The sequence below is a fragment of the Cricetulus griseus genome, chromosome 6 (genome assembly GCF_003668045.3).
Source record: "Cricetulus griseus strain 17A/GY chromosome 6, alternate assembly CriGri-PICRH-1.0, whole genome shotgun sequence".
Classification (NCBI taxonomy): Eukaryota; Metazoa; Chordata; class Mammalia; order Rodentia; family Cricetidae; genus Cricetulus; species Cricetulus griseus.
In genome coordinates, this window is record NC_048599.1 from 124,787,015 (window position 1) to 124,802,134 (window position 15,120).

Here is a 15,120-nt window from a genome sequence, read left to right on the forward strand (position 1 = left end):
ATAACATACATGTACTAAAACTATCACAGCATATAATGTGCCTATTTAAAAACTACTTTTGACAGGCAGAGAGGACCAGACAACAAAATAGCCCTTTATCAGCATGTTTTTCTTGAAAAAGAACTACTTAGCTATTCAGAATGCTCTAGGAATCTTCCCAGGAAGATGCCACAGCTCTAGATTCCCTTGTATTTTTAATCTCATAGATTCTGGCAGGAATCTAGCACCAGAAAAATAGAACTGACAAAAATCCTGGAACTTCAGTATAGATTTTGGCTGAGTGGAAGAACCAGGATAGAAGTTAGTGTGGCCACTTTTTCAGGCTTTGATGATGATAGGCATTAAGCAACTGTGAAATATTTAGTAAAAAAAAAACCATCACATTAGGGTTTAGACTATTTCATGTATACAACTTCTCTCTGATCTCCCAATGCCCTGTGCCCTTTGCCTAGAAGGCCAAGTCTACATTTCCAATACTGTGGGGTTTTAATAAGCAATAGTCAACTGGATGAAAGATGATGCCCTTAATCTAGAAAGAAAAGGAGATCTAAAGAATGCATAAGGGATCTGAAAATCATGAATTTGAAAATTCTGCTATGTTAGAAATGTTCTAGAGCTTAGCAGATATAGATAGACTTGAGGGGCAGCAAGGAGCTGAGGATAGAGAAATAAAACCAGAAGGGATAAAGCTTTTTAAGAACAACACTGGAGACAGTTTTAAGATAAAGAGAAGAGCTTAGTAGTAATGAAATTTCTTAGCACACACAAGGCCCTGGGATCAACCTCCAGCACTACAGAGGGAAAAAGTATAGGTGAACACAGCATTTGTTATCAGGTCTCAGAAATCACTTTATTGCAGTGATCTCCAGACAGGAGTAGAAACTATGCCTCTCTCTTTTATGTTTTTCCTGTATTAACCTAATAAATACTAGTTTACTACAAACTCAATCCTCTGCCCTGTGATAACCATGCCAGCCCATAAAAGGTAAAATAAGAATTAATGGAGCAGGGAGCTAGGAGGAGGACAACTAGCCTTTTGGGGTCTGTAAATCCTTAGTTCTGCTAACAGGATCTTAACTCAGTCATCTGATGACAACTCTCATTATTTCTTCAGTGCTATCATGTCTTCCGGCAACTCATTTGAAGGCCTAGAATCTCATTCCTACGCAAAGAGAAAACAAGGTGGCAATGAGCACATGTGCATCATCAACTGCCAGGTGTGTGCCTTTTTGTTTATCCTGTTCCTACTTGAATAATAAGCTGTACAAAGGTAGAGGCTGTTCATCTGTCTCATTCAATGTTATCATTCATTTGTTTGCCTAGACACCAAGAAAGTAAGCCATTTAACAGGGAACAGAAGATTTTTGATGCTATTATCTCAGCCATACGAAGTGAATTTCTAAGCCCTTACAGAAAATAGAATAAATTCCAAAAGACTAGCCCAGACTAGATTTGCTGGGACATTTGTATGTAAAAGGACCCCAGAAACTATTTGATATAAACTCAGGGCAACTGAACACGAACTGTGAACACCTCTTAAAACATGGTCTCCTATTTCCCAGGCTAGTCTTAAATTTGTCATGCTGCCAATCCTAGAATCTGTAATACTTGTGACAAGCTCTGAAAAGCTAGGTTTACAGGTACATGCCACCACACCTTGTTATATGGCAGTACTAAGGATCAAATTCTAGACCTTGAGCACGCTTGGTAAACACTTTACCAATTGAGTTTTTGCTCCAGCCTCCAAGTATGTTTCTTTTGATAGAACACTGGGTATTATTTCAATCAAAACAAGGGTAAGACTGGCTAACAGTACAGGCAAATAATTTTCCAATGGAAAGGCTCTGAGATGTTGTGAAGATCTGGTAATACCTTAGAGTAGTGGTTCTCAACCTTCCCAATGCTTCGACCCTGTAATACAGTTCTTCATGTTATGATGACCCCAACCATAAAATTATTCTTGTAGCTGCTTTATAACTGTAATTTTCCTACTGTTATAAATTGTAATGTAAATATCTGATACGTAGGGCATCTGATATGCAACTCCCAAACAGGTCATGACCCTTAGGTTGAAAACCACCTCTTTAGAGATTAAAAGAATTTAAGTTGTAAAAGGAATTAATTTTTATAGGTAAATTGTTGAAAAAAAATTAAGAATCTATTATATAGTTTATTTGAAATTTTGTTATATCCCTAACTTCCTTATAAATTAGCAAATTAATATACCACACAGGTACACCAAAAGTAATTTTTAAAATAGTTTATTAAAAAATCTAGTTATGCAACAATACATCTTTTATTATAGCAAGCTTGCAAGACAAAAAATAGTATAAAGAATACAAAAATCCCCAATAAATTCAGCATCCAAATACAATCATTGTTGGTATTTTGTTGTATCTTCTTTTTCTAAATGTAAATGTGCAAATATGTTTTACCTAAACCTCAGTTTTCTTACTAAATTCTATATCCTGTTTTCAAAACTTAGTATCATGTAATAAACAATGCCCAATGGCATTAGTCACTTTCAAACTCATTATTATAATGCCTATATTATACACCATCACACAAGCAAATGTCTCTCTTTAATTCTGTTGTGCAAGGGAAATGATACCTGGTCTTACACATGTTAAGACACTTAAAGCCTCCTGACATGTGCCATTTAATTCTTTCTAGGAAGACAGTTATTATTTTAAATTTCTTGTGAGATTTTGAAACAGCTCACTAAAGAAAATTCTCAAATACTTCGTGAATAATTTTCTATTACTCAGCATTTTGAGTAATATGTAAGTTATTAAACTTAAACTCATTAAACATAATGGAAACTTGTATAAGTTTGGGTAACTGAACAAGATTTAAGATAATCATCTCAGAAACCCAACTAAACAAAATTAGTTACTGAGATATCAAGAGCATAGCCAACTATGCAAAGGATCAAGGCATTATAACACTATTCTACCCATCTGGGGAAAAGTCACAACTTATTCTCTATGCTCCTATTCAGTAAAATGAAAAAGTATATTGCTCATATAGAAATTCTAGGATTTAAAAAAAGAAAGAAAGAAATTCAACAAGCAGTAAAATGCAGCACATTTAGACAATATAGTTAGATGAGGAGAAGCAAAGGTGTTAACTGGTTTAATTATACAGAGACACTTTTACATGGTACAGTACCTGGTTAGAACTGGCTTTTTCAAGTCTGTCAATCATAATTTCAAATTGCAAAGGCTTAATTTCCATCTTTCTGTTAAGTCTATTTAATAATGTCTCATCTTCTGAATCCATATCATAATCTGGTTGCTCGTTGTCTAGGTTAAAAGCTAGGAAAAAAAAAGAATAATTCTTCAAACTGAGTTGAAATTATGAAGTTATACACACAAAACTTAGTTTGAGACTGTGCAAGGGTAGGCATATTGTTCTACACATGATTTAAAGTTTGACGAATAAAAACATCAACTGAGAAAGTATTTTTAAAGTACCTCAAATATATGACAAAATATAAAACCATAGTTATAACAGAGATGCACATGCTAGTGTGGTAACATAAGAACTATGGAAGAACTTTAAAAAATCCATAATTAAGCTTAGCATACAACATATAATGCAAATCAATGAAGATAAAATGTAAAATAAAATATTTTTAATGGTGTTAGAATGGCAGGCTAGTTACAAAACAAATTAAGGCTAATTCCTACTCTTACTGTAAAGCTGACAAATGACATACCTCATAATATTTTTAAAAAATCCAGATACACTTAAATGCAAGAAAAAATTGCAAGAGGAAAATGTATGGATATTTTTAAATGTATGGATAGTTTTCAATTCAAACACCATAGAAACTAACTTAAAATACTTGACTATATAAAATTGAAAATTTCCACATGTAAAATTTTATAGCAGTAAGTCAACAGACAAAGAACTAAGAAGAAAGTAACATATAAAGGACCACTTATGATTTTTCAGAAATGTAACAAAAAAAACCCTAATACCTTAAAAAAAATTGGCAAAGAATTTTTGGTGGAGAATAAATACCAATGGATTTTTTCCATATGCAAATTAGGCAGACACAGACATAGACACACATCTAAAAGTTGATATTAAGCTATTTGGGAATGTGAGGAGGAAATTGCAAGCTGGTATTTATCAATTAAAATACATGCTCTCTGACTTGGTAATTCAATAACTTAAATTTTCATAGAAAAAATACATAAAGGATTGGTTGTGACACCATGAGAATTAAAAAATGCAAAATAAGATGTCTATAGATGAAAAGAGAAATGATGGTGTGTACATGCTCAGAATGTAAACCAAAGCCCAGGATGGCAATGAGCTGTGAGCTCACGATGCGGTGAAGCTACAGAAAAGGAGGGCAGAAAGCCAAGGTGTTGAAAGGACACGGGTGGGTATATGTACATATGTTTTAAGCGAAGAGTATTTTTGAAGGAAAAAAGAAGAAACTGCTGGTAATTTTCTACTTCTGCTCAAGAGGGGCTATCAGGACAGGAGTTTAAGGATAGAAAAAGGAATAGCAATTTTCTGTCTGAGATGCACTGTTGGACATTTTAAAATACCTACTTCTTTAAGAAAAATCAGTCACCAGTATGCTGGTTATTTAATGCTGCCTGCATATGAAGGTGGACCCATACGTAACTATCCTCCATACTTGTACAATTCACAGATTCAAGCATAACATTCTTAAGGGTAATTCCCAATAGTGACAAGAGAAACAGGTGTGTGTTTATTAACTTTAATAAAACTAGCCACTACAGATAATATTTGAACTCTAATTCATTCTTTAAAATATTTTACCATTAAAACAACAATAAAAATAAATGTTAGCCAATACTTATATACACTTTTATACCAATTACTATAGGCCAGGCAATGGCTAATGTGCTTTATGCCTACTAAATTGACCGTCTTAGCCTCTCTATGTAGTACATATTTTATTCCCCAATGAGCCTCAAATTCTGAAATTTCACAAAGTTAATGTATTTAACTTGTACTGCATCCTACACAATGAAGCTAGAAAGTCAGGAGTTCTAGCCACTGGTGAACTTACAACATACTATCTTGTACTTATGACTGATTTAAAAATACACTTGGAATTTTTAGTAGCTTTAAGTCTTTTATAATTATTTTTAATTACATGACTATCACTTATTCACAAGAATGCTTTCAAAAAGTCAATCCAATTCATATCAAACTCAATGAGAGACATTATAGATCCAATAAACTATACAGATTACTAAACACCATTCTTTCTTCCATAAAGAAATGCTTTTTGTAGCTGCACACAATAAACACCTTTAGTATGCAAACTAATAACAATTAACCAGGTAGCTGATATAAATAGAAGCCATTTTAAAGACTTTCCTAACTGCTAAGCAGCATTAACCGAATATGCTACTTTCCAAAGTAAACAGAAATTCCCAAAAGTTCAAGGGCAAGGCTATATATAAAATTTGCATGACCATCTTGTACACACTCACCTCTTGTTCCTCCACCTCCTATCTGCTCTATCTTCTTATTCTAGTCTGACAAAAGCCAGCACCCCCACTTGTGAGGCAGGGGAAAAGACAAGAAAAGCTGGGAAATAGTTTAGAAAAATTAATGGTGAGAATTGACAGGAGATCTGACAATATGCTAAATCAGAATCAGGGCAAAGACTAGCTTAAACTATCGCTGTAGTTATTCTAGCACTACCATTTTCCCTTTTATTTGAAAATGATACAAGCATCATTAGACACTCAGACTTGTTGCTGTTTCCAACCCAGGTACAGGTGTTTCAGCATGCTGTATCCCTCATACATGGGTTCTTTATGTTATCACACAAAAAGGCAGACTCTCCTGTAGAAGCTGTCACTGCTTTTGTCATACTGATATACTACATAGTACTTCTAGAAAGTGAGTTCTAAATGCTGTTGCCTAAAACAGCATTTGTTAAATACGGTATAAGAGGCTCTTTTAAACTATAAGCAGAATATTTTTAATTTATTCATAACTCAGTTTCTGAAATTCAGAAAACATCTTTTCTTGCTATACAGCAGGTGATATAAACAATGGGTCAGTGTTGCAGGCCAGTCAACCAAACAAAAAAAGTAAAATACCCCTATACATAAGAAAGGGGGGGGAGGGGGGAGGGGATGGAGGAGAGATGAAAGAACTGGAAATGTTCCTGTTCCTAAGGCTCAGGGAACACTGAGGAAGAGGGAGCAGAAAGATTTTGAGAGCCAGAGGAACAGGACCTTGCTGTCTCCTAGTAATGTTAGAAGCTACACCCATAAAGTCTCATCAACATGACTGCCCAAACATGAGCTGTACAAGGACAACAGGTGTGTCAATGTGGATGGGGAAAAGCCCACAAGGCCTAACCCTACAGGCAATTAAGGAATGCTGGGCAAAGGAGAAACAGTCTTCCTCAGGGAAGAGCACATCAACTAGCTGTCCCAGTGCCAGATGGTCAGCCCTGAATATATACATACAAGTCACATTATACGGATCAAACAGGTTATATTTAGGGTTACCTATGCATATACACATGCATATATGATTGTAATAATTAGTGAAAAAAAGAGGCCATGAATTTGGAGGACAGTGGCGAGGGAATATGGGACAGCTTGGAGGTAGGAAAGGAGAGAGATGTTATAATCTCAAAAAATGAAATTTAGGTAAAAAGACATTGACAAGGTTAATATGAGCTTATGTTTCCCTGCATGTAAATGTCTTGTGGTAAAAGTGTATCAGCAATGAAATAAAAAAACACAAGAGGACTTAAAGATGTGCATAATCATGAAGAGAAAGAAAATTAAAGTGGGAAACAAAGCAGAAAATTCCCTTCAGTGTCCACCAAGAAAGCTTGGTTACCTCTGTAAGAAGAGCAACAGCTGATGCATAGGAAAGAAATTTGTACAGTCTTTTGAATATATACAGAATATATAAATTATTTTCAAGTTGACTGGTTATAGCTTAAGGAATATATGTGTAGTTTAGCTAGGAGTACCTTTCAAATCAGTTAGCATTTGGCCATATTCATATCCAAGTACCTAACAAGCACAGCAGCCTAATGGAATGAAAACACACAGAACCAGGAAGATCAGATTTCCAATAGCTGAAATATGGCAAGATGTTTTCAGATTGAAGTAGCTAACTAAGCATTGTATAAAATGGGTGGTATCCAATTCAGTGGAGCACACAATAATGAGGCAGTTGTTCTCATAATTTCACAGTATCATTATCAGTATGATGGCTAACTACCATATAATATCATGCTCATTACATGTTGTATGGTACAGAGAAACATCTATTCTCTTCCTCTATCTTTCCTCTCAAATCTCCAGGAGGGAAAGATATGGGAATGGTTTCTTTCTACTCCCTTCACAGTTTCCCAACTGGGAAAACTAGGAGAACTAAATTGGGTGCAAGTTCTCTCCCTCCCTCCCTGCTTCCCTTCCCTCCCCTCCCTCCCCTCCCCTCCCCCCCTCCTGCCTCCACAGAATGGTAAGTACAAGAGGACCTGAGTTAGCAGGTAAGAGAACACTGAAATAGACACATGACTCAGTACCCTTCCTCCTCTGTATCTAGAAGTTAGCTAAAATCAAGTTACCTTCAAAGGGGTGAATGTGTGTCTGAAAACAAGAGGAGCGGCTGGAAATCTTTATATAGATTAAACAGACTTTGTTTTCCTTCAAGGTAGTTAGAGAAATACTTCCATCTCAAACATGAACCTAAAAGTTGATTTATAAAGACTTCTTCAGAAAACTGTGTATCAAACTAGTGTATCAAAGGCAAGTAGAGGTGCCATATCAGTGGAGGTAAAACACAATGAACTATCTATCCATCCTACCACAGCCATTTCACTCCACTAACCACCCCTCAACTCAGTCACTCAGGAATAAGACCAAAGAATCCTTCTGTGGGGAGCTGACAGATTGAAAACACCATCAGTTACATGATCTTACTCAAATATCAATGGATAATTGAGCAGTTCAGCTTTTTAAACAAACAGCAGAAAAGATTTTAGAGGAAACAATACAAGGGAAAACAATCCAATATATTCTGAAAACTATTAATGAAACAATAAAACAGGAACAAAATACTATAGAAAAAGAAATACATTTATAACAACAAATCCCAAATTTGTTGAAAAGCTGCAATTCACACATACACAATTTGCTAATAGCAACACTGAAAGTTAAAAGATACCATGTTCAAAATTCTGATGGATGATGGTTTCCAAACTAAAACTTAATTTCAGACATGGAAGGTCTAAAACAAAATTTACTTCTTAGGAAGCTGCAGGAAGATACATCTCATTTAAATGGAGTAAATCTAAAAGGAAGAAAATATGACCTCCAAGAACTGGAAACAAACACATGAAAGAAGCAAGAAAATCCTCAAGATGATGAATGATAAGCACGCACCAAGCCTAATGGCAGCTAGTCCATGACAGAGCAGCCAAATAAATGGCTCCTGCAAGAAAGGTCCACAGGAGAACTAGTAGACCGTGCCACTCTTGGAAGATACTGTGAAGTTATCCTGCCGAAGAGTTTGTGACAAATATAAGCCACAGAAATTGTCTTAGTCAGGGTTTCTATTATTGCGATAAAAACACCATGATCAAGAGCAACATGGGGAGGAAAGCATTTATTTTAGCCTACAGTTTATAGTCTATCCTGACAGAGGTTAGGGAAGGAACTAGACAGGAGCTGATGAAGAGACCATGGAGAAACACTGCTTACTGGCTTACTCCCCATGCTTTCTTATACAACTCAGAACATGTTCGTTCACTGGTGGCACCACTGCAAGTGGGCTGGGCTCTCTTGCATCAATCACTAATTAAGAAAATGCACTAGAGGCTTGCCCACAGGCCTATCGGATGGGGGCATTTTCTCAATTGAGGTTCCCTCTTCCCACATGACTCTAGCTCGTGTCAAGTTTACATAAAACTAGTCAGCACAGTAATAGATACAAAGAGAGGAAAACTATTTCCTTTGAAAATACAACTTAATCAAGACACAACATGAAATCTCTGCTAATCACCAGTATAACATCTGCTTAACATACACTGAATACTGATTTAATAGTAAAATCATAGTCAAAAAATGTGCAAAGTGTGCTGAGACAAGAAAGAACTAACTTCTAATCTTAAATGATAATGTTTTTAAAGTAGTTAAAAGATAGTAGCATCAATATTTGGAATTTTGAAGACAAACACTGAAAGAAAAAGGTATGTTTTGGTATCTTTTCCTGTTCTACAATAAAATATTGTGACAAAAGCAACTTAAGGGACAAAGGGTATTTCTGGTTCACAATTCCAAGTTACATCAAAGTAGGGAAGTCAGAGGCAGAAACTGAGAGAACTCGTCATATAAGCAGAGAGCAAAGGGAATGATGCATGCATGCTAGTACTCATCTAGCTTTCTCCACCCTTCCACAATCCAGGATTCCCTGCTAAAGGAATGATGCCACCCACAGTGGGCAGGCCTAACAAACATACCCACAAGATATCCTAATCTAGAAAATACCTCTTTGAGACTCCCTTTCGTGGACATTCAAAATTCTGTTAAATTGACAATAAAAACTAATCATCACGTGCTAAGATTAAAGGTAGCTGTTTCAATAGAGACTGACTTTCTAAGATGTTTTTATTACATACACTATGCATGACAATGGATTTCATATCACCTTCACACATCTAATGCATACACTCTGGACCCCAAACTCTTACTGTCTCCTACCATTATCCCAAGTCCTCTTTTCTTTCCAGCAAGTCACAGTTCTACTTTATGGCTTTATGAGTTGCACTGAAGCTGTTTCTAGCAGTAGTTGTTATGATTTGTCTACAGGCACATGGAGTGTCCTATCTACCAGTGCTGCTTCTATCAGCCTGCCTCATCAACCTTAACTGCAATGTAAGTCCTCAGAAGGGAGTGGGGACCCATGAGAGTCTCCCCTTCCATAATAGGAGGCTGACAGGCCCATCTTGGGTAGATTTTGTACAGGCAATCGCAGTTGCTGTGAGTTCAGGAGTGCTAAAGCTATGTTGTACCTGGAAGTCCATGTCTTACACCAGACTGACGTATGTGAGGAAAAAAATGTAATTAAGCCTAATAATGAATGTATTGCTTAAAAAAATACATTTAAAGTAAACCCAAAACAACAAAACAGACATACTAGTTAATGATGAGGGCAAAACTGCAACTCAAAATATGGATCTTGGAAGAGCCAGCTGTGAAGTAGGGAGAAAGAGAAGGAGGAGGAAAGCAGAAAGAATTATAGTTCCAGTTCACAAGCATTAAAAATCCATTCAATAATTCCATCTTGATTTTTGTTTTCATTACCCGAATAGTCATTAGCCTTGTGAAAATTATCCTTATAAAATATTTTGCCCATTTCAAAAACCTGAGCTTTTTTTCTAGCTCCAAAGATCTTGGTAAGGCTAGAAGTCATTCTTTGATTTTTTTATAGCCTAAATATTTCTAGTTAATTTTAAGTACCTAATCAAATCTTAAATTACTAATATTGCAATATTAAAATTATAATTATTTTTACTACTGTTTTTATTTTTTCTAAATGTACACTTGCACATATACTTTTTCTAATCCACAAGTCCAGAAACTATTTTGAATTTCATCTGTATATATTGACACTAAGATTCTGGAACTGTTGTAATCAGTATGCATGAAATCATACAGAATCTCAGAGCACTCAAGTTGGCTGAGTTCTGAGGGAAAACTATTTTATTGTTCTTCTATTCCCTGCTGCCTGGAAGATGTACATATATTCATTAGTATGTCCTTCCAGTCTGTGTTTTATAATGTCTTTTGTTATTCAGAAACTCAAATTTTAGTAGTCTTTGCCTTTATAGTTTCTGTTCTTTGCCTTAAGAATTATCTTTGGGGCAAGAGAATTAGCTCAGTCAGTGAAGTGCTTGCCATGCATTAGGACCTCCTACCTGAGCAGCCTCTCTGGCACTCATGTAAACAATCAGGTATTGGCAGTCCCTACAAGCTGAGCAGCATGAGGTTGGCTAGGTCTGTCTGCCTTTCTAAGGTCCTAACAAAGGTCTTGGAAATATCAACTTTTGTTTTTTTCTGCTTCTGTCTTTCAAATACCAGCCAGAATCTAAGTATTCTTTTTTCTTTCTTTCTTTCTTTTTTTTGGAGGTGGGGAGAAGGGGGGGGCGCTTTGGGGCTTCCTTACTCTTCCTCTAAAGCTCCCATCCCGAGTATGTAGCCGCTTGTGGGCTATGTGCCTGATATCCATGCCAGCTTAAAGGGCATGACCTTTCCTCCCCTTCTCCTCCAGGGAGCTGCTGAAATTTTTCAGCTTGCCTGCCCTGTTGTTTTTGTCTTCGTTTTTCCTTTAAGCTCCAATTAAATTGTCCTTGAGCTCAAAAAAAAATCAAATAAGGTATGGTGGTGTGCTTATAATCTCAGTGCTGAGGATGCAAAAGTAGTGGATTGCGAGTACTTGCTAGCCAGCTAGTGTAGCCTAACTGGGGAGTCACAGGCCAGTGAGAGAACCTGTCTCAAAAATTACAGTGGACAGTTCCTGAGGTTCACCACTTGAGGATGACCTCTGGCTTCTATATGCTCAGAGACACATAGCCAAAAATGTCTTCCAGAGGTGAAGCAGCAAACAAGTAGAGCAATGGATTCACAGTCAACAGTACATAAGGTCAAATTACTGACACATATATAATAACTTGGAAAATTGCAATAGAATTATGCCAAGCTTGAAAAACATCAATTGTAAAAGTTACACTGTTTATATTCCATTCACATAACATTCTTGAAATGGCAAAGCTATAGAGCTAGATAGATTAACAGCTACAAAAAACAATAAATTTACCTATCTCATTGGTGGCAGTGGCACTTGCCTTTAAACCCAGCACTCAGGAGGCAGAGGCAAGAGGATCTCTGTGAGTTCCAGGACATCCAGTACTACACAGATAAACTCTTGTCTCAAATACCCAAGCAAACAATCAAGAAATATAGATGGCTCCTATGACTCAACTCTACTCCACTAGCTGATCAAGACTATTGTCTAACTTAGGAGAAGTGAAGAAAAGTACAACGTCACAGCACATTTTAGTATTAATGCCCATAATAATGAGTATATAGAAATAATGGTTTTTTAAATTAAATATGGCAAAGTTCAGCAATAGCAGGAAAGAATACTCTATTCCAAAAATAATGCCCCTTTCTGCCTCTATGCTGGCAAAGTCACCTATCAAGCACTGAATGTATTTTTCTGGCTTCTTAAAACTAGTTTGTACACACATGCTCCTAACTCATGAAACTTTAAGCTATAGAAGCTTCGCACGTATAAGAAGGGAAGGCATTTATCTAATATGGCTATATTTACAGATACTTATTTTTTTATTATTATCATTATTTTCTAAGTTTGTAACAATTGTAATTTAAAGAAAAAAAAACATAGTAATGAATGGGTACTCAAGTAATGCTCAGTGATGGCATGGAATGTTTCTTATCCTGAATAAAGATATCAATACGTCAAAAGATAGTCTTTGCCAGTGAAAAGCAAAGGGGTCCAGACCAGGTTGGTGAAACCCACAGAAACAGCTGACTTGAACATTGGGAAACTCTTGCTCCCCAGACTGATAGCTGGGATACCAGCATGGGACTGATCCAGACCCCAGGAACATGGGTTTCAGTGAGGAAACCTCGGAAATCTACGGGATCTCCTGTAGTAGTTCAGTACTTATCCCTAGCATAGGTGTGGACTTTGGGAGCCCATTCCACATAGAGGAATACTCCCTGAGCCAATACACACGGGGGGGTGGGCCTAGACCCTATTCCAAAGGATACGATAGACTTTGATGACACCCTATGGAAGGCCTCACCATCCAGGGGAAGCACATAGGTAGGGTTTTAGTTGGGGGGTGATGGTAAGGGAGGAGGGGAGGGACAAGGGAACTAGGATTGTCATGTAAAACAATCTTGTTTCTAACTCAAATTTTAAAAAATGATATATATAAGAAAAAGGATCCTTTGAAGCCAGCCTGGTCTACAGAACAAGTTTCCGACAGCCAATCTTAGGCAGTGAAGGACAGAAAGTTGGTGAAGATGTAATTGAACAAGGAGGCCGTGTTCCAGCCCCAGTAAGCAGCAGAACTTGGCAGCTTCAGCCATGTGGTTCTGACTATAGAATCAAGGATAAAAGAAAGGAGTTATAGAATAAAGCCACTGAGGCCAGGCATGTGTCAGGTTGTCCCTGAATGGAGGCCCAAAGAGGCCATTAATTGAAGCTGTGAAGTTGAAGCCTGGATTGCCTTGGAGACCCCAAGATGTTAGAGACACCAGAGTTGTGGGATACCTGCTGAGGAGAGCTACTAACAAGTAGTGGAACCAGCCCAAGAGAGAGAAGCATACTACAGTCTAGCTTGAATGGAATTGGAGACCTGAAGTGTTTTGACATCAGACATGGAGATGAAGAACTTGGAATTTGCCCAGCTGGTTTTTTGTCTTGTTTTGGTCCAATATTTCCTCATTATGCTCCCTTCCCTGAATTTGGGAATGGTAATGTATATTCTATGTCATTTTATGTTGTAAGTATGTGATCTACTTTCTGATTTTGAGTTTTACAAGAAGGTTACACTACAGTTAAGAGATTACATGCATCTCAGGAGAGACTTTGGCCTTTAAAACAAGTTTGAGACTGTTATAGGCTATGGGGACTTTTGAAGTTGGCTTTTTTTTTTTTTTTTTGCATTATGATATGGCTATAAGCCTTTGGGAACCAGGAAGTGTAATATGGTAGTTTGAATGAAAATGGCCCCCAAAGGGACTGGCATTATTAGGAGGTGTGGCCTTGTTGGAGGAAGTGTGTCACCGTGCGGACGGGCTTTGAGGTCTCTTTTCTCAAGCTTCCCTCAATGTGACAGTTGACTTTCTGTTGACTGCAAGACTTAGGGCTCTCAGCTCCAATACCATGTCTGCCTGCACACTATACTCCCTGTCATGATGATAATGGACTGAACCTCTGAAACTGTAAGCCAGCCACCCCAATTAAATGTTTTCTTTATATATAAAAAAAGATAGTCCTTGTTTGACTTTGAAGTTAAATATTTAAGCTTACAAATTATATTAACTAAACAAAGACAATAAAAAGAGATTAACATGAGCTGGCTCTGAAGATCCAGGTGCTTGCCTTGCAAGCCTGATAACTTGAGTTGGAGCCCTGGAACTCATTTAAAGGTGGAAAGAGAGAGCTGACTAAACAAAGTTTTCCTCTGACCTCCACACATGTGCTACACATCCAACATTTACTTTGCATTGTAATAGTTTAAAAATGTATTAGTCACCGGTGGTGGTGGCACATGCCTTTAATCCCAGCACTTGGGAGGCAGAGGCAGGTGGATCTCTGTGAGTTCGAGACCAGCCTGGTCTATAAGAGCTAGTTCCAGGACAGCCTCCAAAGCCACAGAGAAACCCTGTCTCAAAAAAACAAAAAAGAGTGCAACATATCTTTGCATTATTAAACAAAAATGTATTAGTCACATCCATTTCCTAAATGCTTACCTATGGAAAGTACTTAAAAATCCCTCTGACTTTAGCAGACAAAGTAAGGCAGAAACACCAGTACACCTCGTTCCCAAAAGCTCAACTTTGAGCACTAAGACATGCATGCATTTAAAATACTAACCAGGCTCCATTTCCTGTCCAACTCTCGAGTTCTTTCTTATGTCTTTTCAAATCCATTATTACTTCAATTTATCTAATAATACTTGACTCCTCAAGTACAACAGGTATGACAGGCTCCCCTTGGAAATAAGCAATGTACCAATAGTATAAAACACAGAGAAAGTAAACCTAAAGGTATTCTAGAAAGAGCAAAAGGTACAAGGATAGGAATGTAGACATATTTAACATATAAGGATAGGAAGGGACATATTTAACTACAAAACATAAATTGCCAAACATAAGACTGGGCAAGTGGCTATGTGACCCAAATCTACTTTCAAAGTAAAACAAGTATCCAGGACTTCATAGCCAAAGATGTTTATGAACATAGATGAGACATAAGTTTGAAAAGCAGAACTGAAATGCTGTACAAGTTTAGCATCAATTATCTCCAAATCTCAGCTAAGTAGAA

The 15,120-nt window shown here is 37.0% G+C and overlaps 1 protein-coding gene across 2 annotated transcripts in view; it reads right to left on the reverse strand.

Annotated features, from left to right (window-relative positions):
- Epc2 (enhancer of polycomb homolog 2) overlaps positions 1-15,120 on the reverse strand; it is a 98,652-nt gene that overhangs the window by 33,844 nt on the left and 49,688 nt on the right. For both annotated transcript variants that reach the window (XM_027420464.2, XM_027420463.2), the window contains exon 3: positions 3,172-3,317. In XM_027420464.2, coding sequence (XP_027276265.1) covers positions 3,172-3,317 — 146 coding nt within the window. The remainder of the gene's footprint in view (positions 1-3,171; positions 3,318-15,120) is intronic.